Source organism: Cynocephalus volans, chromosome 10, assembly GCF_027409185.1.
Source record: "Cynocephalus volans isolate mCynVol1 chromosome 10, mCynVol1.pri, whole genome shotgun sequence".
Lineage (NCBI taxonomy): Eukaryota > Metazoa > Chordata > Mammalia > Dermoptera > Cynocephalidae > Cynocephalus > Cynocephalus volans.
Genome location: NC_084469.1, coordinates 31,263,301 through 31,285,797, shown reverse-complemented (window position 1 = coordinate 31,285,797; position 22,497 = coordinate 31,263,301). Strand labels below are relative to the sequence as shown.

At 42.2% G+C, this 22,497-nt stretch overlaps 1 protein-coding gene across 1 annotated transcript in view; it reads left to right on the top strand.

Moving 5' to 3' along the window:
* The window catches only part of ZZEF1 (zinc finger ZZ-type and EF-hand domain containing 1), a 107,375-nt gene that overhangs the window by 77,913 nt on the left and 6,965 nt on the right, over positions 1-22,497 (top strand). The window contains exons 39-52 of the mRNA XM_063109531.1: positions 1,099-1,238; positions 5,536-5,813; positions 6,575-6,749; positions 7,311-7,443; positions 10,321-10,520; positions 12,025-12,144; positions 13,490-13,681; positions 14,582-14,682; positions 15,953-16,088; positions 16,186-16,545; positions 18,542-18,685; positions 20,155-20,323; positions 20,502-20,600; positions 21,244-21,409. Of these exons, the coding sequence (XP_062965601.1) occupies positions 1,099-1,238; positions 5,536-5,813; positions 6,575-6,749; positions 7,311-7,443; positions 10,321-10,520; positions 12,025-12,144; positions 13,490-13,681; positions 14,582-14,682; positions 15,953-16,088; positions 16,186-16,545; positions 18,542-18,685; positions 20,155-20,323; positions 20,502-20,600; positions 21,244-21,409 (2,413 nt within the window). The remainder of the gene's footprint in view (positions 1-1,098; positions 1,239-5,535; positions 5,814-6,574; positions 6,750-7,310; positions 7,444-10,320; positions 10,521-12,024; positions 12,145-13,489; positions 13,682-14,581; positions 14,683-15,952; positions 16,089-16,185; positions 16,546-18,541; positions 18,686-20,154; positions 20,324-20,501; positions 20,601-21,243; positions 21,410-22,497) is intronic.

Genomic DNA, 22,497 nt, shown 5'->3' with positions numbered 1-22,497 from the left:
GTGATTGTGCCCAGAAGAGAGGTGTAAGTGGGTGATGACAGTGATTGGTATCTCTCTGGAGCACATTATATCCACATAAGGCCTTATAAAGGAAGAGGTGTAGGGGAATTTGAATGTGCTAGGATCTTCAGAGAGGATGGGCATTCAGGGCAGAAAGAACAATGTGAGCACAGGTCCCAAAGTGTGAAAACCCCAGATCAATACAGGGGAGAAAGCCCTTCTTGGCAGTGTTTAGAGATGGAGCGGAAAACTGGAAGATGAAACGAGAGAGGTGCTGTGGGGCCCTCCTGTGGAGTGCATCAGCTGCCTGCCTGGGAAGTTAGAGCCTCTCAGCCTGCCAGCAGATAGCAGCAGCAAGGTCAGAGCTGGGTTTTAGGATTGAGGAACGGTGTGATGGAGGTGCTCTGGGCTTGAAGAGATGGGAAGTAAGCCTCAGCCTCCTCCTCATGGCAGCCCAGGGAGGTGGGATCCTTCCCGTCTGCCTGCTCTATGTAGAGGCAGAGGTGAGGACCTGGCACTCTGCCCTGTCTGTGGGGCCTGCTCTCAGAAGTGACTGACACTCATCTCTGCAGTGTGTATAATTCGAAGTTCCTGAAAACAGTCTGACACTCCACGTCAGTCCAGGTTATCAAAATCAACTTGAGTCTGATTCCCCTGAGGATCAACATCCTAGTTCACAGGCAGTTTATTCATTCATCAGTTATTTATTAAGTACCTGCCATGCTCCAGCAACATTTCTAGGTGCTCAAGGTACATCACTGAAAAAAACAAAAATTTGAAGGGAAGACAGACAGACAAATAGAAATATGGTCTGTGAAAAGTGATTAAATGCCCTGAGCACAAAAGAGCAGGGTCAAGGAGCAGGGAGGGCAGGGGGGTAGAGGGGCAGGGGGGTAGAGGGGCAGGCTGACCATTTAAACAGGGATCAGGGCAGGCCTCCTTGAGAAGGAGACATCTGAGCAGAGGCATGGTCAACAATAGGTTTAAAAGCCCCAACTTGATTCTGCAGTGGCACAAGGACAGTGCAGTGGTTTACTGGCCTCTTCATACATGTATAGAACCAGGCAAAATTTGAGAGTTTGGTATTTTATAATTCAGATGCTGAAAATTCAGAAGCATCATCTCAGAAGCCAATAGAGGAAATGGCAGTTACTCCAAACCCTGAGCAAGTGTTTGCCGAGTGTTCCCAGAAGAGGATTTTGGGATTACTAGCAGCCATGTTACCTCCCTTAAAATCGGTAAGAGACCAACAGCATTTTCTTTTTAAAAGATGGGATGGTCTTATGCATAGAAAAAATTTTGGAAAGTTATATTCAGGATATGCTGAAACAAACTGTGAATAGCAGTCTTCTCTGTATCCTAGATGGTAGGATTATAAATTATGATTATTTTCTTCTTTGACCCTGTCTATATTTTGTAAGTATGTATATATTACAAATTACTGTTTTAATTATTATAGTCATCTTTTGCCATCTTTTTATTTTGACATATATTTTACTTGAAACTTTTTAAGCTTATAGAAAACTGGAAAGAACAATGAATGAAGATCTTCACCTAGATTTGCCAGTTGTTAATATTTTGCTTTATCTCTATGCAGTCAAGTACTGCTTAATGACGGGGATACATTCTAAGAAATGCACCGTTAGGCTATTTTATCATTGTTCAAACATCATAGAGTTTACTTACACAAACCTAGATCGTAAAGCCTACTACACACCTAAGCTATGTAGTACAACCTACTACTCTGACCGCCGTTGCATATGTGGTCTGTCATTGACCGAAATGTCATTGTACAGCACGTGACTGTGTATCTATTTGTATTTTTTTTCCTAAATTTTTGAAAATAAGTTGAAGCTATCATTAGCATCTTGCCCGCAATACTTCAGCATGTATCTCCTAAAAGTACATTATCCTATATAACCACATTGTCATTATCATACTTTAAAATATTTAACACTGATAGAATAATTTTATCTTATATATATATATACATCCTATATACAGATTTTCCCAATTATCCCCAAAATGTGCTTTTCAGCTTTTTTTTTAAAAAATGAGGATCCACTTAAGAATTGCATCGCGTTTAGATGTCATGCTTATGTCTCCTTTAATCCACTTACTTTACCTTTTTTTTTTTTTAACTTTCATAGCATTGACATCTTTAAAGAGTCTAGACAGTTTAGGTGTGTCTTCATTATTCCTTTTTATAGTTTTGTGGACCATTCCTGCTTATATATTTTTCATATATGAACTTTAGTATCATTTTATCAAGTTAAAGAAAAGATCCTGTTAGCATTTTCACTGGGCTGGCATTGAATTTATTTTTTTTTTTTTATTTTTTATTTTATTTTATTTTTTTATTTTGTTTGTCGTTTTCTCGTGACCGGCACTCAGCCAGTGAGTGCACTGGTCATTCTTATATAGGATCCGAACCCGCGGCGGGAGCGTCGCTGCGCTCCCAGCGCTGCACTCTACCGAGTGCGCCACGGGCTCGGCCCATGAATTTATATATTAATTTAGAAATAGCTGACACCTTTACAACAGTCTCCTATTTTTTTCAGTAAACAGAGGAATCAGAGAGAACTAGTAGGATGCTGAAACAGGATTTCCCAAGTTGGCAGGGGCTTGGGGAAGGGAAGGTGTCCCCAGGACCCAAGGTTTGGTTCTCAGGTCTCTGGATCCAGGAACTTTTTTTTAGCAGTTTGCCTGGAGATGCTCAGACTCAGGGAAATCAACTTGGAAACGGGCATTGAGACTGGTTTATAAATCAGTCACAGTTCATAGGGACATGTGTCTGGCAGGGAAATCAATATGTAAATCCATCCAGATGACTGCATTGTAGCTCAGAAGGTAATCCGGTGCATGTGGAATTAGAATGAGGACAATAGGATATTTTGAAGATGTGTTTCCATCAAGCTGGATGAATTGGCCTCACCCAGCAGCATGTCTGGTTGGCTGCTGTTGCTCCTCTGAAATCAGCACACCCTCCAGCGTGGACAGTGCAGGTCACCACCCTGGCCTTTCCTTCCCTCCCCAAACTTTGAGCAGCCACATCAGCCTAAGCCTTTCTTCTGTCTTAATAGCCACGACTGGTTCCTGCTTACTTTTCATTGCCTCGTTGTTGATTCTGAGCTGCATCTTTTCCACATCTCACTGGGCAGCACATTGAGAAGCCATCTCTTACGGTTTGGCCCTTCTGCAGTTGGCCTTTATCTTCTTTATGTTGATTTTACCAGTTTCACTATAAGAGTGACCTTTTCCTAACTTGGTCCCAACTTTGTTGTAGCCATCTATGTTATGGTCAGTTAGCTTATTTAAAATGAGATGAGTTAGTTAACTGCTCTATGCCAATCAACCATTCCCCTACCCTAGCTCCAATACATATTACACACTTTTTCCCACCCCTTCCCGAGTTTTTTTTTTTCTTTTTTTTTTTTAATGATACATCATTCTTAGTTTAGAATTTAGTTTAATTCACTGAAATGAAGCATCTGAAAGGGCATCTCTCCAAGTTTTCTTTTTTCTAATGGTTTTTGAAGTCTGTATCATATTTCTTATTATATCATATTTCTTATCTATGTCATATTTCTTATCTAATCGTGGTTGTAGTTGTTAGTCTCCTTCAGTCTTAAACAGTTTATCAGTGTTTTAGTAATTTTTATAAACTTGACAGTTTTGAAGATTTCAGGCTAGCTATTTTGTGGAATGTTCTTCTCAGGGTTTGTTGGGTATTTTCTCATGATTAGATTCAGGTTTTGTAGCTTTGGCAGAAATGTCACAGACATGCTACTGCATTCTTGTTGCAGCCTATCAGGTGGAACAGTTTTGACTTATTTCATTGCTGATCATGTCCACTCAGATCACGTCAGTGGTGTCTGCCTGCCTTTCCACTGTAATCTTTTCCCCTTTGTAAATATTTAGTGGGGAGAGTCCTTGAAACTGAGTAAATATCCTGTTTCTCATCAAACTAACAATTTATTCATTTATTTAGTTATATCAGTATGGGTACATGATTTCCTGTTTTATTCCATTGTTTATAATCTGTTATTTGAGTTACTTATTTTGTTGCTTAAATTGACCTGGATTTGCCCAATGGGAGCCCATTCAGGCTGACTTCTGTGTCCTTTTGACATATCCCTGTCAGTTTTTGAACATTTCCTTATTTTCTAGATGTTTCAGGCACTTTTTGAATTCTCCTTTTCCTTGCCCTGGAATCAGCTATTTCTCTAAGGTGACCTGGTTCTTTTTGGTAGAGAATAGTGTTTAGATGCCTAGGTTTGAGCATGGGATAGGTTCTTGCTAACAGGTGTCACTGCTCCCAGCCTGTGTGTGTGTGTGTGTGTGTGTGCGTGCGTGCGTGTGTGCCTCTGTGGGTGTGTGTGTGTGTGCCTCTGTGTGTGTGTGTGTGTGTGTGTGTGTGTGTGTGTGTGTGTGTACTTTACCTCTGTACTCATTTCTATATTTAGAACAGTGGTTCTCAATCTGGAGGTTATCCTGTTTGGATATTTGGTGATGCCTGGAAACATTTTTGGTGGTTACAAGTCAGGGGATACTACTGCAATCTGGTGGGTAGAGATCAAGGATGCTGCTAAACATTTTTAAATGCACAGGCACCACCCACCTCCATACACAAGACTGATCAGACCCAAATGTCAATAGCGCTGAGGCTAAGAAACCCTGATTTATAGAGAGAAAGAGAGAGAATGAATCATGAATTCATACCAATTTCTCTAATTTCCATCTAAAACCATAAGGTTCATTCTAGTTTTCTCCTTTTTTGTACTTATAACTCCTGTCCGTAACAGTGAAAATACTGGATCCCATTATCCTTTATATAATTATGTATTTGATCAGCCTCCCATCTTTGCCGCCATTCCTCTTCTTTCAAGGGTGTCCTCCTCTCCCTGTTTGGACTCTTGACACCCTTCAGTGGGCATCCACATCGTGGATAACTCATCGCCACACTTGAGTCTGTCTCTCTGTGCCAGCGTGCCCCCTTCACTGAGGCCCCTCACCTGCAGCACTCGTTTTCCTTATGCTACTTGAGCTCTGATTGCCACGCCAGGCAGAACTCCCCACATGGACCCTCCCCTCTCCACTTGGGCTCTGCCTCCCACCCCACTCAGCTCAACTCTGTAAATATGATAGAAAAGGGTTGAAAGACTGTTCATCAAACTGTTAATAGCTGTTATCTCCTGGGCACTGGGGTGGGGTGAGTTATGGGGAGCTTTAACTTTTGTGTATTTCTGAATTATTTGATTTCTTTTACAATGGACATATGGTGGGGGCGGGGGACAGAATATCCAAATATTTTAAGTTTATTTTTCAGGGTAAAGGAATATTAGAAGTACCATTGTAAGATGATACCTAAGAATGTTTATTTTATAATTGATTTTACATATGGCATTTATGAAAGCCACCGCATAATTCTGTTGGCACTAGACCAGTTGTAAACAATACACGAAGGGGATGGAGTTTTAGCTGGTGTGGTTACATGGATTTTGTACTGATCAGATTTTTCTCCCTTTCTTGCAGGGTCCCACAGTTCCCCTGATAGACCTGGATCATGTCCTCCCACTCATGTTTCAGGTTGTCATCTCAAACGCAGGCCACCTAAATGAAACCTACCACCTCACCCTAGGTCTTCTTGGCCAGTTAATCATCCGTCTTTTGCCAGCAGTGGTAGATGCTGCAGTGACCAAGGTCCTCTCAGCCAAACACAACATGTTTGCTGCAGGGGACAGTTCCATTGTTCCAGATGGCTGGAAGACCACCCACCTGCTGTTTAGCCTGGGAGCTGTGTGTCTGGACAGGTAGCCTTGATTCTTACCCAGCTACTCACACTCTACCCCACCTTGGTGCTCATTTCTTTAAGTCAAAGGTCTGGTTGTGGATTAATTTCAGTATGAAGCAGTGCTGTTGTCTGAGAATCTTTTGTAAGAACACAATTGGGTTTATTAGCTGTGCTGTCAACCCACATTAAAACAGTTATGTTCAGTCTCAGCACTGTCTGCTGTTTCAACTCTCTGATGATATATATATTCTGGTTTGTTTTTTCCTGAGAGCAGTAAGTGTAGGCCTTGGGGTTGGAGAAAATACATCTATTTTTGTTATAAAAGTAAGTTATAACACCAAGGTCAAAGGTTCAGATCCCTGTACTGGCCAGCCACCAATAAATGAATGAATGAATGAATAACATAACCATAATACCAAATTTTGAAAACAGAAATGAAGAAAAAAAAAATTACCCTGACTTGCACCATATTGATACATCTGGTGCTGTTTTACTATTTTTCCTCCAAGCTTTTTTTTCTGTGTGTGAATATACATGTGTGGCACACACATGTGGGTGACTTTTTATAAAGATTTTTTAAAACGTAGTTATAGACTGAGTATGTAAGTAACAGATCTTAATTTTTGGGTTTGTTTTTTAACGCTTACCATTTTGTGAAAAGTGTTAGTCTGGTCGTTTTTAAGCTAATTAATGAATGGCTCTTTGCATGCCTTGGAGTATAGTGAGCTCTGATGAGTTGAGTTTGGAGCCCTGCCACCTAATGGAGCCCTTGCCTTCCAGCCGGGTGGGCTTGGACTGGGCGTGCTCCATGGCAGAGATCCTGCGGTCACTCAACAGTGCCCCACTGTGGCGTGACGTCATCGCTACCTTCACAGACCACTGTATCAAGCAGCTGCCTTTCCAGCTGAAGCACACCAACATCTTCACCCTGCTCGTGCTTGTCGGCTTCCCCCAGGTACAGCACTCTGAGGGCCCAGCCACTCCTTCCGATCTTCATCACGCACACCAAAATCTCTGTGGCATATATATACCTGTGGGGTTTTTTTCCTTCAGTTGTATAATTTGCCTTCACAGTATTGGTATGTTTTCAAGATTATGGGATGGTTTGTTCAACTTGCATATTTAACAGTTTAGCCATTTGGTTAATTTTATTCGCTAGTAGCTGGCTTTGAATAATTGGTAACTGTAATATATTTAAATTACAAAGAACAATTTTGTCTTTCACTTTGGCATTATATTGATCTCATTTCTAATCTTCTCACTTCTAATCTTCTCTCAAATGTTTGGGACAAAGGGGACCGTGAAAACATGGGTTGATCCAGCAAGGACTTAAACCAATTCTGTGCCAAGCCTGTGCCAGGCCCTTTGGACTTAGAGATGAGAAGAACCCTATCTTTAAGTGCTTGTTGAAGTCAGAGGCACAAACAAAAGGGGCTGGGCTTCTGCCTAATTAAGTGCTCTTTTGTGTCTCAATGTGCTTTTGAGTTGCCTTTTCTGTCTCTCTGTCATGTTCTAGGTCCTCTGTGTGGGAACCCGCTGTGTTTATGTGGATAACGCCAATGAACACCATAATGTGATCATCTTGAAGCACTTTACTGAGAAGAACAGGGCTGTGATTGTCGACGTCAAAACTCGAAAAAGGAAAACAGGTCCCAAACACAATTTTTCTTCTAAGAATGGAAAAAGATTGTCTAATCCCTGCATACCCTAAAACCAATGAAGATACCTTGGTTCTTGCCTTGCATGTGATATTTTTAAAAGCAAGTTATAGCTCCATGAGCTTTTTTTTCCAAAATTTGAATAATTTGAAGGCCCTTTTCCATGCTGTTATTTTTATATATGGCTCTATTTTTTGGTTGTCCAGAAGTTAATTTCTCCATTTGCCAGTGTCATTTATTTTCTGTCGGGTGATTTAAACTTATTATGGAGTCAGGTGGCTTCACTTAGAAGAATTGTGTTGGCATTTTTGTAACTCCATTTTGTCTCATCAGTAGCACACTGAAAATATTAAATCCTAAGTGCCCTTTTGACTTAGCTTGCCAAACCTCAAACAGTTTGGAGTAGCTAACCATTATTTTCCCAGTTCTGCTTCTGAAGCAATCTGCTTCCTCACTCAGTTTCAGCATTAGGCAATGTCTGTGTTGCTTTTGTTTTTGTGCAAGGTAAATGTCTAGGTTCATTTTTTTTTTGCATATGAACAGGACCATTTGTTGAACAGATTCTTTTTTCTCCTTGGAATTATCTTGGCACCTTTATTGAAAATTAATCAACCCATATTTGTGTGTCTATTTATGGATTTTATAATGCTCCATTAATCTATTTGTCTATCCTTACTCCAGTTCCTCACTCTCTTGACTATTGTAGATTTATACTAAGTCTTGAAATCAGTTCCTCCAACTTTGTTTTTCTTTTTCAGGATTGTTTTGGCTCTTCTAGTTCCTTTGCCTTTCTGTATAAGTTTTAGAATCAGCTTGTCATTTTCCATAAAAGAGCCTTTTGGGATTTTGATTGGCATTACATTGAATCTATAGATCCTTTTGGGAAGAACTGACATCTTAACAATTTTGAGTCCTTTGATCCATGAGCATGGCATATCTATTTATTTAAGGAATAAATTTAGGTCTTATAAAATTTAGGTTCTTAATTTCTCTCAGGCTGACATGGGGTATTAACTGCCTTCTCTTGTTCCTGATTTTGGTAATTTGTGTCTTCTCTGTTTTGTTTCCTAGACAGTTTAGTCAATTTGTTTTATATTTTCAAAGGACCAGCTTTGGTTTCATTGATTTTCATTGTTTACAGATTGCTCTAAGGTTTATATTATATACCTTTAACTCACCTTAGTCTACCTTCAAACAATTTTATACCACTTTACATATAGTGTAGAAACATTACATTTATTACCATTGCATGCCCCCATTCTTTGTGCTGTTGTCACATATTTTACATATACATGACATAATTCTCATAACATTGTTATTTTTGCTTTAAAAAGTCAGATATTTTAAAAGAGATTTAAAAATGAGAAATCAATATCTTTTATATTTAGCCACATATTTACCGCTTCTGGTACTCTTCATTCTTTTTGTAGATTCAGATTTCCATCTGGTATCATTTTTCTTTGTTGTTGTTTTGTGACGGCTGGCCAGTACAGGGATCCAAACCCTTGTCCTTGGTGTTATGAGGCTGTACTCTAATCAACTGAACCAACCAGCGAGCCCGCCCTCATTTTTTTTTTCCTTGGCCTGAAAAACTTCCCTTAGTATTTCTTTTAGTGCAGGTCTGCTGTTTCAAAATCTGTTTGTCTGGAAAATGTTTATTTTCACTTGATCTTTGAAAGATAATTTTGTTGGGATAATTTCTAGCTGCCTTGATTTCCCTGAACCCTGATCTCTGTCTCTTTAACATTCTAGCCTGGCATTTTTGTGTGTGAATACTTTAGAGATGTTGATCCATTGTCTTCTGGCTTGCATAGATTCTGTCAGAAAGTCTGCTATCATGCTTATCTTTGTTACTCTTCATAATGTGTCTTTCTCTGGCTGCTTTTGAGATTTTTTTCTTTATCATTGGTTTTAGCAGTTTGGTTGTGGTGGGCCTTGGCATAATTTTATTTATGCCTGTTCTGTATAGGGGGTTATCAGGCTCCTGGAGTTTATAATTTTCATCAAATTTGGAAAAGTTTCAACCATTATGTCTTCAAATATTTTTTCTTCCCCTTACCAGGACACTTCCAGTCTCACTGATGGGAAAATAAAATACTTCCAGCTATGTGTGAGCTGCAGGAATTGTTCTCCTACTGCTTTTTGGTAGTTCTTTCCCTTGCCCTAGATAGTTTCCTCTCATGTATACAGAGGTCAATACTTAGCCAAAGACTCATGAGGAACCCTTTGTGGACCTCTAGAGAGCTCTCCCCCACCCCCTTCTCTCTGCATATCTCCCTTCTCTGTGATATTCTGCCCCAGAAATTCTAGGTGCCTTGATTTCCCTGAGCTCTGATCTCTATCTCTGCAATTAATTGAGACTGCTGGACTCCATTTAGATTTTCTACAGCCTGGAAATTGTCTCCAGATAGCTGGAGGGCTGACTTAGTCTTTATTCCTTCTCTCATAGTCCTGCACTACCTATTGCACAGTGTCTGCAAACCACTGTTTCATATGTTTTTTCAGTGTTCTGGTTGTTTAAGGTGGGAGAGTAAATCCAGTATCTCTTACTCCATCTTGTTTGGAAATGGAAGTCTCATGTGTACTGTTTTTAAGAACTTTTATTGATGTCTTTGGAGACAACCTACTTGTGCACAGTAGTAGGAATGTGAATAGTTTCTCTTGGTTGCTTGGTGGACAGATGACCCATTGCCATATTTGTGCTCACCTGCAAGCTGTCCTTAAAGATAATGGCTAAGATTGTGCCCAGAGATTTATGTTTTGCAATTCTTACTTTAGTAAGGCACATTACTGTGGAAGAAACTTAGCTACAGGAAGCATTAACTGTACTTTTGTGCCTTTCTTTTCCTGTCTGACATCACCCTTCAGTGAAGGACTACCAGCTGGTCCAGAAGGGAGGAGGACAAGAATGCAGTGACTCTCAGGCCCAGCTGAGCCAATACTCCCAGCAGTTTGCCTTTATTGCCAGTCACCTTCTGCAAACCAACATGGACAGCCATTGTCCTGAGGCTGTGGAAGCAACCTGGGTCCTGTCTTTGGCCCTCAAAGGATTATATAAAACACTAAAGGTAATGGTGAGCTTCTTCCATTTGGTAATGAATCTGGCTGTAATTTGATATCTGCAGGGGATTATCTAGAAAGAAATCCTGTCTGATTTCCATGTGTGGTTAACCATAGGATCTTGATTATTTTTAGAAATGGTTGAGGCCTTGCACAAGGATAACTTTAAGTAGGAAATAGTTTCCTAATAGTTTTGTTCTGTATGTTTTTCAATAACATTTCATGGAGTAGGTACTACCATTTCCTGGGGACATGACCTTAGAAGATGAGAAGAAAATGGACTGAAATTTTCTCACTTCCCTCTCTGAATGACGGCTCCTCTGGTTCATCATAGGAGTTGAGGGGAAGAATAAAGGAGTTAGCATCCCACGGGATCTTTGAGCAGTAGGTTTGACAGTCGGGGTGGGAGGAGATAGAAGAGTAAAAGAGCTGGGCAATATTTGGTGTGGAGATAAGAAGCCTTGACTTGTGAGAACTTCTTCTGATACCTGAGGGGCATTGATGGGAAGGAAGGATCTTTCAAGGAGATACATTTCAGCTCACTTTTAGGATCACCTTCCCTACAGAGCTATCCATGAAAGAAGGACCTCAGTTGGAAAGTGATTTGGAAGGATGTTCAGTGGCAGCACTGGTGGGGAGGTACAGGAGGGGACTCAAGCACCAGAGGAGACTGGACTAAGTGGCCTTTCAGCTCTGGTCCAGCCCTGAGGGTTTGTAGTTATAGGATTGACACCATTCATCCACTGTTTGTGTAGTTCGTGGCATTGATCACAATGTGCTATTGTTTCAGTTATTTGCATTATAGTAGGAGAGAGAGACTAAACTCCCTGAGGGCAAAGATGATTTCTGTCTTTGAATCCTTCCTTTAGTAAATATTTGTTGAGCACCAAGGGCCAGGTGGACCTGAGTCTGTAGTGGTGAGAGAAGGCCCTTGCTTTCATGGAGCTCATGGTCTAACTGGCAGGAGAGGCAGCAGGGAGTCTGCAAGAAAAAGTGCCATGAGTCAGAAAAAGCCTTTCTGAAAAGGTAGAATTTGAAGTGATAGATAGGGAGTCAGCCTTGGGAAAACTGGGCAAAGTGTTCCATGCAGAGTGGAACCGGCATGGTTGTCAGGGAGCAGAAAGAACTGCTCCAAGGCTTCGGGTTAGTGCACAAGAGGGGGCTCAGGCCAGAGAAACAGGCAGGAAGCCTCGCAGGACATTGTCCGCCATGATTAGGGGCTTGGGTTTTAGTCTGAAGAGCATCAGGAGGCTTTTGGAAGATAGAGAACAGGGGAGTGACATAAAATAGCCTTCAAAATATTTGTTGATTGAATGAATTAAAGAGTGAATGGACAGATACTGGGTTATGGCTAAGGTTCAGAGTTTCATTTCTCCTACTGACTCTGAAACATTCACTAGAGGTCAGCTTGGGCCACCAGCTGAGCTGGGGCTCTGAGAAAGGCTTGCTTCTCCCAAGCTGACCTTACCTCTTCACTCTGAGGCAGTCGCTATTCTTTTTTCTGCTTGGCAGGCTCACGGTTTTGAAGAGACCCATGCTACCTTCCTTCAGACTGATTTGCTGAAACTGCTGGTGAAGAAGTGCAGCAAAGGGACCGGCTTCAGTAAAACGTGGCTCCTCCGAGACCTAGAAGTAAGGGACAAGGGTGGCTCCTGTTGCTACTGCCTGGTGCCGATTTACTGGCCTTAGCCAGTTCCACCTGGTTCTGCTCTGTGCATGCTCATTCTGTACAGTTTTTAGAACTGTGGCTTGCTTCTCTCTTCCTTTTCGGAAGTAGAAATTATGACACCTGGCCTCCCCTGTCAGGGAAAATGAATTCGATGTTTGTTCAAAGAATATTGGAAGAGAAGTATGTTACGGAAACACATGATTGAACATTATATTATGGTAATAAAGTGTACCCTTGAATTATTATTTCCCTTTAAAGTTCCTTTGAGCTAAAATCAGTTTCTAAATTTGTCCTCACTTATGTTTATTTTATGTAGGACTTTAGCTGATGATTTTAATTTTATTACTATTCGCCGAAGACCTTAGTGTTTCTTAATGGAATTACCATGGTTCCCTGTGGACTTTCTGTGCCAGGTGCCAGCTTCAGGTGCAGGAGAGGCTGCTGCTGTGTGGGAAGTGGCGAGCTGGCCATGCTCAGACACAGAGCCTGAACTTGAAGAAACAGTTCTCAGCTGCCACAAGAGGATTTGGTTAGGTTTAAGAAAAATATGCTAAAACATATTAATGGATAACCAGGAGAGCCCTTGTTCTTAGGGAATATTTTAAATTTAAAAACTTTAATTATTTAAATAATCAAACTACATTGCAGAACATTTTATAAAAATATAAAAGGAAGAAAAACTCCAAATTTTATCCCCCAGACACAGCTACCATTAGCATTTTGTGTATTTCCTTCTTCTAACTTTTTTCCTCTGCATCTGTAGTACATGTATAAATTTAGATTGCATGATGAGCATTGTATTCAAATAAATTGAAGTCATATGATGGGCATTTTTTTAAGTTTCTATACAGTTTTCAAAACTATTGTTTTTGATGGTTAAATGATACATGAAGTGGTTTTTAGTTTTTTTGCCATGATTAATGCTTCATTGGCCATATCATTAATATAGCTTTTTACATATTTTACATTATTCTTAAAATATGAGTTACTGGGTCAAAGGAAATGAACATTTTTTTAGATCTTTATATTTCACCAAAATGAGTTCTGAAAGGATAATAGCAGTTTACCTGTCAGTGGAAAAGTTAATGAACATAAGCATCTTCATAGTTTTCAGTTAGTGTTTCCTTGATTACAAGTATAATTGAACACGTTTTTGTGTTTCGTTACTAATTTTACATTCTACGTGTGAATTCTGATGTCTTCAGTTAGGTCAAATGTTTTCTGCCCTTACCATTTTAAAGAGCTGTGTGATCTTCTCACCCACTAACTGCTCACATTCTTGCACTGCCTGATTTTCTTTCTGTGTAGATTTTATCCATCATGTTATACTCCTCAAAAAAAGAGATCAACAGTTTGGCTGAGCATGGAGACCTCGAGCTGGATGAGCGAGGGGATCAAGAGGAAGAGGTGGATCGGCCAGTCAGCAGCCCTGGTGACCCAGAACAGAAAAAGCTAGACCCTCTCGAAGGCCTGGATGAGCCCACCAGAATATGTTTCTTGGTATGATCTTGGGTTATTGTGTGGGGTGAATAAGAGTTTCTGAGAAATGGACTCTTTGGTTTGAACTGTGTGTCATTCTAAACATGAAAATGCTTCAGTCTGATGTCCTGAGAATTCACTTCCTAAAGACTCAGTCTGTGTTGTACAGAACTGATCCAGAAGAACAGAAAAGCCCCACAGCAGTAGTTCTTAATGTTTTTCTGTCATGGGCCGAAAAGCTTTAGATTCTCTGTCCCATAAAATATACATTCAAATATGAATGTAAAATTTTGCTTGTAGTGTAGTGGCCAGCTGCCAAAAAAATTTTTTTTTTTGCTTATAATTGTAATTTACAGGGTTTACTAAAGCCCCATCCATGAACTCCCTTCCTCATAGAAATACTCTCTTAACCTTCCCTGGATAATCCAATCTTCCTTGGAATGATATGCAATGGGTGAGGGCTTGGACTTCAAAGGGACTGACGAAATGATTGTGAACAGAGTGTAGGATGGATGTCAGAAAAGCAAGTAGCATTTACAAAATTGAAAAGGTAGTACAGCGCTTAGGTTTATGTGCTGGTTGTTAAACTCGAGTGTGAGACAACTACAGAGAAGCTAAGAATGAATGCAGCACGGCAAGTGAGCATCGACTGTGGCATTGCATTTTGTGGCATAGTACTTCTTGTGGTCTTTCAGTATCTTATAGTTACCTTTGAAGTTATGGTAGTAAGACAAACTTCACAGTCCATGTTTTAGTGCTTTTAATTTTATGAGCTTTTTTAAAGTACCCATATAATATTCCTAATTTTCTTCTAACCTGTGGTAACTTTTGGAATATCACTTTTTCTCTTTGAGTTCAGATTATCAATAACATGTTGAAGTGCTTTTCATTCTTCCTCTTCTCTTCTCCCCATACCTTCAGATGGCTCACGATGCCCTCAATGCCCCTCTGCACATTCTCCGGGCCATATATGAGCTGCAGATGAAGAGGACCGATTCTTTCTTCCTGGAGGTTCAGAAGAGGTGAGGGATAGTTAGATGTGGCAGAAGTGTGGCAAGTGAGAGGGCAAGTGAGGGCGGGAGGACTGTACCTCCTGCCAGCAGAATCTGGAGAAAAATCCCTGGCAGACCAGGAAGCAAACATGAAACTAGTTTGTAGTTTGTCACGAAGCAATGTGAAAGGTGACCTGTGCTGCGCTGCATGGATCATCTTCCAGGTGTTTCGGACGTTTCTTTGGATAGACCATATGTGCAGTCTGCTTCTTAAACCCATTTCACCAATGCAGACATTGAGGCAGACACCAAGATGTCTCTCCTGTGTGACCCCAGTGAATGAACAGCACAGAGTGGGAACTTCTGCTCAAGAGGGTTTTTTTGGTTTTTGTTTTTGTTTTTTTTCACCACTGTAAGTTATTTTCATGTTTTTTCCTCAAGGATTATTATAAAATTAACAACATTCCCTTTCTCTTGGCCAGGAAGTTCAGAGCTAGTTCTTGGGCCCTGCTCTTCAATTTGTGTAAAAGTTTATTTTATGTAGCTGCAATTCGGTCTTCTCCATCTTCCATATCACAGTTTTGACATCTTATTCTAATTTATTTATAGTAAATTCTATTTTGATTTTTCTTTTATATTTTATTTCATGCTTGTATTTTGCCATATGTGTTTTTTTATATATTGCCTCAAATCCTTTGTGAGATGAAGCAGGGTTGCTTTAGGGTACAGTCTAAGCTGCTGTAACTAAGAAACTAGAATCATGGACCAAGACAGGTAGAATTTGTTTTTCTCTCACATAGCAGTCCAGAGGTAGGCAGCAGTCCAGGGTGGGTAGGCAGCTCTGCTCCACTAGGTGACCCAGCAATCCCAAGGGTGTTGTCCCCATCTGCATCCTTGGTCCAGTTGTTTGAAGCTCACATTACTTCACTCACCTCCCATCAGCAAGAACCTAGTTGCTTCGCTACATCTAGCTGCTGGGAGCTGGGAACCATGTCTCTAGCTAGGTGATTATGTCCCTTGCTAAAACTCCAGGGAACTTTGTTTCTAGAAGAGAAGGGCAGAATGGATCCTGGGGGACAGTTTGTGTCCTCTGCCACAAGGGCATACATGCAAATCTGTGTGCATGAATAAATAAATGCCATGAATCCAGTTTGCAGAATACAGACAGTGATCACTAATGTAATTGCATAATAACAGGAAAATAACTGCTCAACACCTCTGGTAACTGTGATTACAAGGTACAAGGTAAGCTATTACCTTTCTACACGTTATGTATGCAGCTCTGCCCCCCTTTCTTCAGGTTCGATGGAGATGAACTCACCACAGATGACAGGATACGGTCTCTGGCTGAGAGGTGGCAGCCCAGCAAGAGTCTAAGGCTGGAGGAGCAGAGCGCCAAAGCTGTGGACACTGATATGATCATCTTGCCATGCTTGGTATGTCACTCCACCTGGGGAACAAAGTGTCTGCTCCCTCCCTTGTCCCCCCATGTGAGAAGGCCAGGACTCTATAATGGTGGTCTTGGGTTTGCAGTCCCGGCCTGCACGCTGTGACCAAGCTACTGCTGAGTCAAACCCCATGACTCAGAAGCTGATCTCCAGCACAGAGAGTGAACTGCAGCAGAGCTACGCCAAACAGCGCCGCAGCAAGAGCGCCGCCCTCCTGCACAAGGAGCTGAACTGCAAGAGTAAGAGGGCTGTCCGGGATTACCTCTTCCGCGTGAATGAGGCCACAGCCGTCCTGTATGCCCGCCATGTCCTCGCATCCCTGCTCGCCGAGTGGCCTGGGCACGTACCAGTGAGCGAGGACATCCTGGAGCTAAGTGGCCCTGCCCATATGACGTACATTTTGGATATGTTCATGCAGCTGGAAGAAAAGCACCAGTGGGAGAAGGTAGTTAAGCAGGTCAAGCTGGGTACTCACCCCACCAGGCTCCTCCTGTGCCCTTTCCTTCCATCTTTGCTGCCCCAGACTGTTTGAGCAGCTTCCTCTAGTGAGTGATTCCCAGTGTGAGGTTACCTGTGGCTCCCAACAGGTGTGAATGCAACAAAGGTAGGGCCATTGTTGACCTCTCCTGGGGATTAGCCTAGAGCTGAGCTCAAAGCCTAGAACAGACTTGATACTCAGAGAATGTTTGGAATAATGATTCCATTATTAATGATTCCTGCCTTGGTGGTTTGCCTTTTTTGTTTCATACCTACAAGTCTAACAACTCTCTTAGCTAGCCCGTCTCTTCTCATGTCCCCTAAGATCTCACATAATGTGAAGCCAGGCGACAAGATTAATTAGGACTCCTTGGCAGCCTGTCCCCATAAAACAGAAAGGCTTTCAGTGAGGTTTTTGTCTTCTGTTTTCTTTCTTTCTTTCTTTCTTTCTTTCTTTTGGCACCAATAGCTTTTTTTTTTTTTTTTTTTTAATTTAACAGAGTTTAATGGAGCAAGTAACTATTCTCAAATCAGGCAGCCATTGAAACCAAAATAGGTTCAGAGCCACTCTGGGGCTGCTGTGTTTTTGGGTGAGATTTACAGACAGAAAAAGGAAAGTGACGTACAGAAAACAGAAGTGAGGTACAGAAACAGCTGGATAGGTTACAGCTGGGTGTTTGCCTTATTTGAACAAGGTTTGAACAGTTGGCTGCCTGTAATTGGCTGAGACTTGACTACTTGTTATAAGGATAGTTAAAGTCTGTATACACATCAGGTTAGGTTATAGTTCAATACGTCTGAAGAAACCTTCAGGCCAAACTTAACAAAAAAAAAAGAAGAAGAAATTTCACTAGGTGGGTATTTTTCCTGTTCAGTCATTGTCTTCTGTTTTAAACCATCGTTTCTAGAATGTCTCGCCCAGGTCAGATGCTCTGCCAGCACTTATATCTGTGTTATATTGTGACTCTGAGAAAGTGTCAAAGGTGAAGATCAGGCCAAGGAGGCAGAGGTGGGATCTCACCAGGGTCTGTGTGATTCTCTGAAGCCCAGTTCTCTAATTTTAAGTTTCAGCTTGAAAGTTGGAGGCCATTTTTTATTTTATTTTAAAATCAAGTCTTCAACTTCTTCTTTTAAAATAATGCTGGGCTGGCAAAACTTTATAGGGCTGGAAGCTTCTCTTTCACCTCCTGCTGCATAGAAGCAGAGGACCAAGTGTAACAGAAAGGATATTCTATCTTTCTGTTAAGTCAGGAGCCCTGGGCACACGTTCCAGTTGAACCAAAAGTTTTGTCACCATCTTCCCAGTTTCCAAGTGCAGAAATCTTGAATCACATTTGCTGCCTCCCTCTTTGTCCTGTCCCCCCGCCACCCTCACACACACATAGACAGGCATGAGGAAGTTAATTTCTCCTCTAATTCTTGATTTGACCATCTAAAAACACCACCAATTTCTATGTCTCCTAGATCCTTCCCAAGTCCTGTAGCCCTGGAGATGCTGGCAGGTTTGCTCTAGCCATATTTATCTTTTGGGAGGAGCAAAAGGGAGCCATGTGTCCCTACCAGTCCTCTAGGACATGTCCTTCCCCCACTCTTGTCCCATGGAGCTCCTAGCTCTGCACCTCTCTCTAGGCTCTTATTACATTGTGCTGTAATTATTTACCTCTAGGTCCTTCCACCTGCTTGGCTGGGAACTTCTCAGGGGCCAGGACCATCTCTGATTAGTTCTTTCAGACCTCCTTGAAGCAGTATTATTCTGAAAAGACTGCAGTGTTCAGGTTTACAGCAAGGACCTGATCCGAGTGAGAGGTGGCTGGTGGAGTGGGTTTTGGGGGGCAGGTTACAGAGGCTTGTTCTAGGTCCAGGATGATGCCAGCACCTTTGGGTGGGCCTTGGGCTGAAGTAGACTCTCCTTCTTTCCAGTGCCACTAGCAGGCCCTGACTTTACCCGCCTTGTGTCCCACCAGATCCTGCAGAAGGTGCTCCAGGGCTGCCGAGAGAACATGCTGGGGACTATGGCCCTGGCTGCCTGCCAATTCATGGAGGAGCCGGGAATGGAGGTGCAAGTAAGGGAATCGAAACACCCGTATAACAACAACACCAACTTCGAGGTACGACCCAGGGTCAGCAGGACCTGCGAGGGTTACTGAGTTAGCAGAGACCTCACTGACTCCCTCAGCAGTTCTTTCCCCCTGGGCAGTCCTGACCAAGCAAGAGCTTTTTTAGACTAAGCTGCAGTCTGCCTCCCTGAAGCCAGGGATCCTATACAACCAAGTCTTCGCTTCCCCTGACCTTTCTTGTTTTAATAGAAAACAGTGGGCCCCCTGGCCCTAGCAGAGAGTTTACTTTTCCCACAGCAGGCTCCTCAGCGTGAGGCCTTGGCTTCTTCCAGCAGTGAGTCTGCATGTGGGTCTAGGGCCAACCCTCACTCTTCAGCTGTCTCCTGATGATCTGGCCACACCTTAGAGACTCCAGCCCCTTTCTCAGTTACCCAGACTGAAAAGCTTCACCTTTTCCTTACTTAACTTTGTATCTAGACAGAGAGAGGTTTGAATGAGGCAGGGGTGGGGCATCCTCCATTATTCTCATTGACTTAAGGCCACATGCATTTCTTCAGCTCTTTAAAAATGTCAGAGCTGGCAAGGCATCAGCTTCTGAGTGGAAGACGTCCTATACCAACAGTGGTCGGTGACAGAAACCAATTTAGACCTTGGTTGTTGATCAGCTGAGAGTTTGTTTTGTGGAAATGTAAACTTCCTCACTCTCCTTCTAAGCTGTCTCTCTATCCGTGTTCCTGGGCTCCTTCCCCACTCTTCTGGACCCACAGAGACATCCCAGAGAGAATCATCCCATCTTCTCCAGCATCCCCCAACTCTCCCTCCCTTCTCTGGTGTTCCTGTTGCTTCTTTCTGACCCTCCACTTCCGGCCTTGCCCTAGCCTGGCCTTGCTCACACCAGCTGTCAGAGTGACCTTTCCGTCATACAAGCCTGACCAAGGCTGTCTCCTGCTGAAATCCTTTCCGGCTCCCTCTGCTGTCCAGACAGAGTCTAAACACCTCATTTTAGTGCACAAGGTCTTCAGTATCTGTCCCTGCCAACCTTTCCAGGGTCACGTCCCACCCCTGTCCCCACTTCCCAAGCATATGTGCCCACATAGCATACCCTTTACCCCAGACACATCAAGCTCTTTGCCATTCCCCGAACATGCCAGACCTTTCCAGTGCTGCTCCCACACCTGAAATGCTCCCCCGTGCGCTTCCATCCGCTTCTCCCCTTGCCTCCTGCCTCTCCTTCCTCCTGCCCCCTTTCTCCTGACAAGCACCACCTGTCCTCTTCACTCTTCACAGCAGCCTGAGCACCCCTTCACTGGGCTCTTTTTTACCTGCCTCCCCAAGTCCCACCCTGCACCATGTTTTTGTCCATGTGCATGCTCCTTGTCCCAGGTGGACTGAGCCAGAGGGCAGGGACTGTGACTTCCTTTTTTTCACATTCCCAGTTCAGCGATGGACTTGGCATGAGGCCACCCACAGTAAATATCCAGTGAATAGTAATGACAAGTGTTCTCTGTTTCCCTCCCTAGGATAAAGTTCACATTCCTGGTGCAATCTACCTCTCAATCAAGTTTGATTCTCAGTGCAACACAGAGGAAGGCTGTGACGAATTAGCCATGTCCAGTAGTAGTGACTTTCAGCAGGATCGGCACAATTTCAGTGGGTCTCAACAGAAATGGAAAGATTTTGAGCTTCCAGGTAGTCAAGGAGTACTTGGATATATAGACTCTCCACATGAAGTGTTTAAACTTAATGTTGAGAAGGGAAATTATTGGAGGGTTTTATAATGGGTTTAATATATTTCATCAGAAACACCTCAGTTGCCATTCCTGTTGCTCCAGTTTCCTGATCTGTCTCTGATTCTTGTGTGACCCAGGAGATACTCTGTATTACCGCTTTACCTCCGACATGAGCAACACTGAGTGGGGCTATAAATTCACTGTGACAGCTGGACACCTGGGGCGCTTCCAGACAGGTGTGTGTTCTGGTCTTACTTGCATGTCCTGCCTACCATAGACACTCTGGCTGCAGATGCCATTATGTCACTGGCCTTTGTTAAAATCAAAGCAAGTACTTTTCTCTCAGACTTCTACAAATTTGTCTCACAATCCCCACACCTGTATGGGTATGATATAGTTGGCTAGTTGTAAACTTAAAATGGCAAGATAAAAGAGACCCAAAAAAGACACTTGTTCTTTTAGAATTTGCCAGATCATTTTGCAAAAAGGAGGACCTGAAAGTGTTGTTTTTATGTTATTTTTTCAAAAGGCTTAATTTCAGCCAAAACATAAATGATCGCAATTATTTAATCCTGTTTTTAAAAACTTGAGGGCCGACCCCGTGGCTCACTCAGGAGAGTGTGGTGCTGAGAGCACAGCGGCACTCCTGCCGCGGGTTCAGATCCTATATAGGGATGGCTGGTGCGCTCACGGGCTGAGCGCGGTGCGGACGACACCAAGCCAAGGGTTGCGATCCCCTTACCGGTCACAAAAAAAAAAAAAAATAATAATAATAAAATAAAAATATAAACTTGAGTAGTTTATAAAATGTATAATTCTTAATGAACATGATTGTTAGACTTTATTTTGTAAATATCTGTGTTTTGGGGGGTTGTCCAGGATTTGAGATTTTGAAGCAGATGTTGTCAGAAGAAAGAGTTGTGCCTCACCTCCCTTTGGCCAAAATTTGGGAATGGATGGTAGGCGTGGCCTGTCGCCAGACTGGTCATCAGCGATTAAAAGCCATACACTTACTTCTGCGGATTGTGCGGTGCTGCAGCCACAGGTAAGCTGCATCCTGGAGGTGAGTCCTGTGTCGGGCACAGGTATCATGAGTGTCTCTTCTCACTCTGTGGCTTGCTTCTTCTGTTAATGGTGTCTTCAATGAAAAGACGTCTGTAAGTTTACTGTCTTCCAGTTCATCAGTCATTAGCGTTATTCCAATGTCATGAGTTATTTCCACTGTTATATAGAAGCTTCATTTGTTTTTTGTTTGTTTGTTTGTTTGTTTGTTTTTAAAAGATAACCAGTAAGGGGATCTCAACCCTTGACTTGGTGTTGTCAGCATCACGCTCACCCAGTGAGCAACCGGCCATCCCTATATGGGATCCGAACCCATGGCCTTGGTGTTATCAGCACCGCACTCTCCCGAGTCAGCCACGGGCCGGCCCAGAAGCTTCATTTGTTTTTCCTTTCATACTTCCAACTGCAGTCCACCTGGAATGAATTTTAGTATGTGATATGAAGTGTAGGAGTCAAGTTGGATTTTTTTCCACTTGATTTCAAAGATCTCACCACACTGAGGGCCACCTTTGTCACAAAGCAAGTGTCCATATATGTATGGATCTGTTTTGGTCGCTTTTGTTCCTTTGGTCTTTTTGTTATCTGTGTGTCAGTATCACATTGTCTTAAAGACTAGCTTTATAATAGATTTACATGCCTAGTAGTATAAATCCTTCAGCTTAGTTCTTTGTCTTCAGAATTGTCTGGGGTATTTTTTTTTTTTTTTTTTTTTTTTTTTTTGGTGGCTGGAGGGTACAAGGATCCAAACTCCTGACCTCAGTGTTATCAGCACCATGCTCTAACCAACTGAGCTAACCAGCCAGCCCCCACTGGGTATTTTTGACCCTGCATGTCCATATACATTTTAGAATTAGTTTGTTTATTTCTACATATGCATATGAGTGTACGTGTACATGCGTGCATACATGCATGCACACACACCTTCATCTGACCTAATGGGATTTCGATTGATTCTGTAGATCAATTTGAGGAGAATCAAAATCTTTAGAACATAGAGTTTTCTAATTCACAACCATTATATATTCCTCTATTGTTTAGGTCTTTAATATTTTATAGTTTTCTATGAAGAGG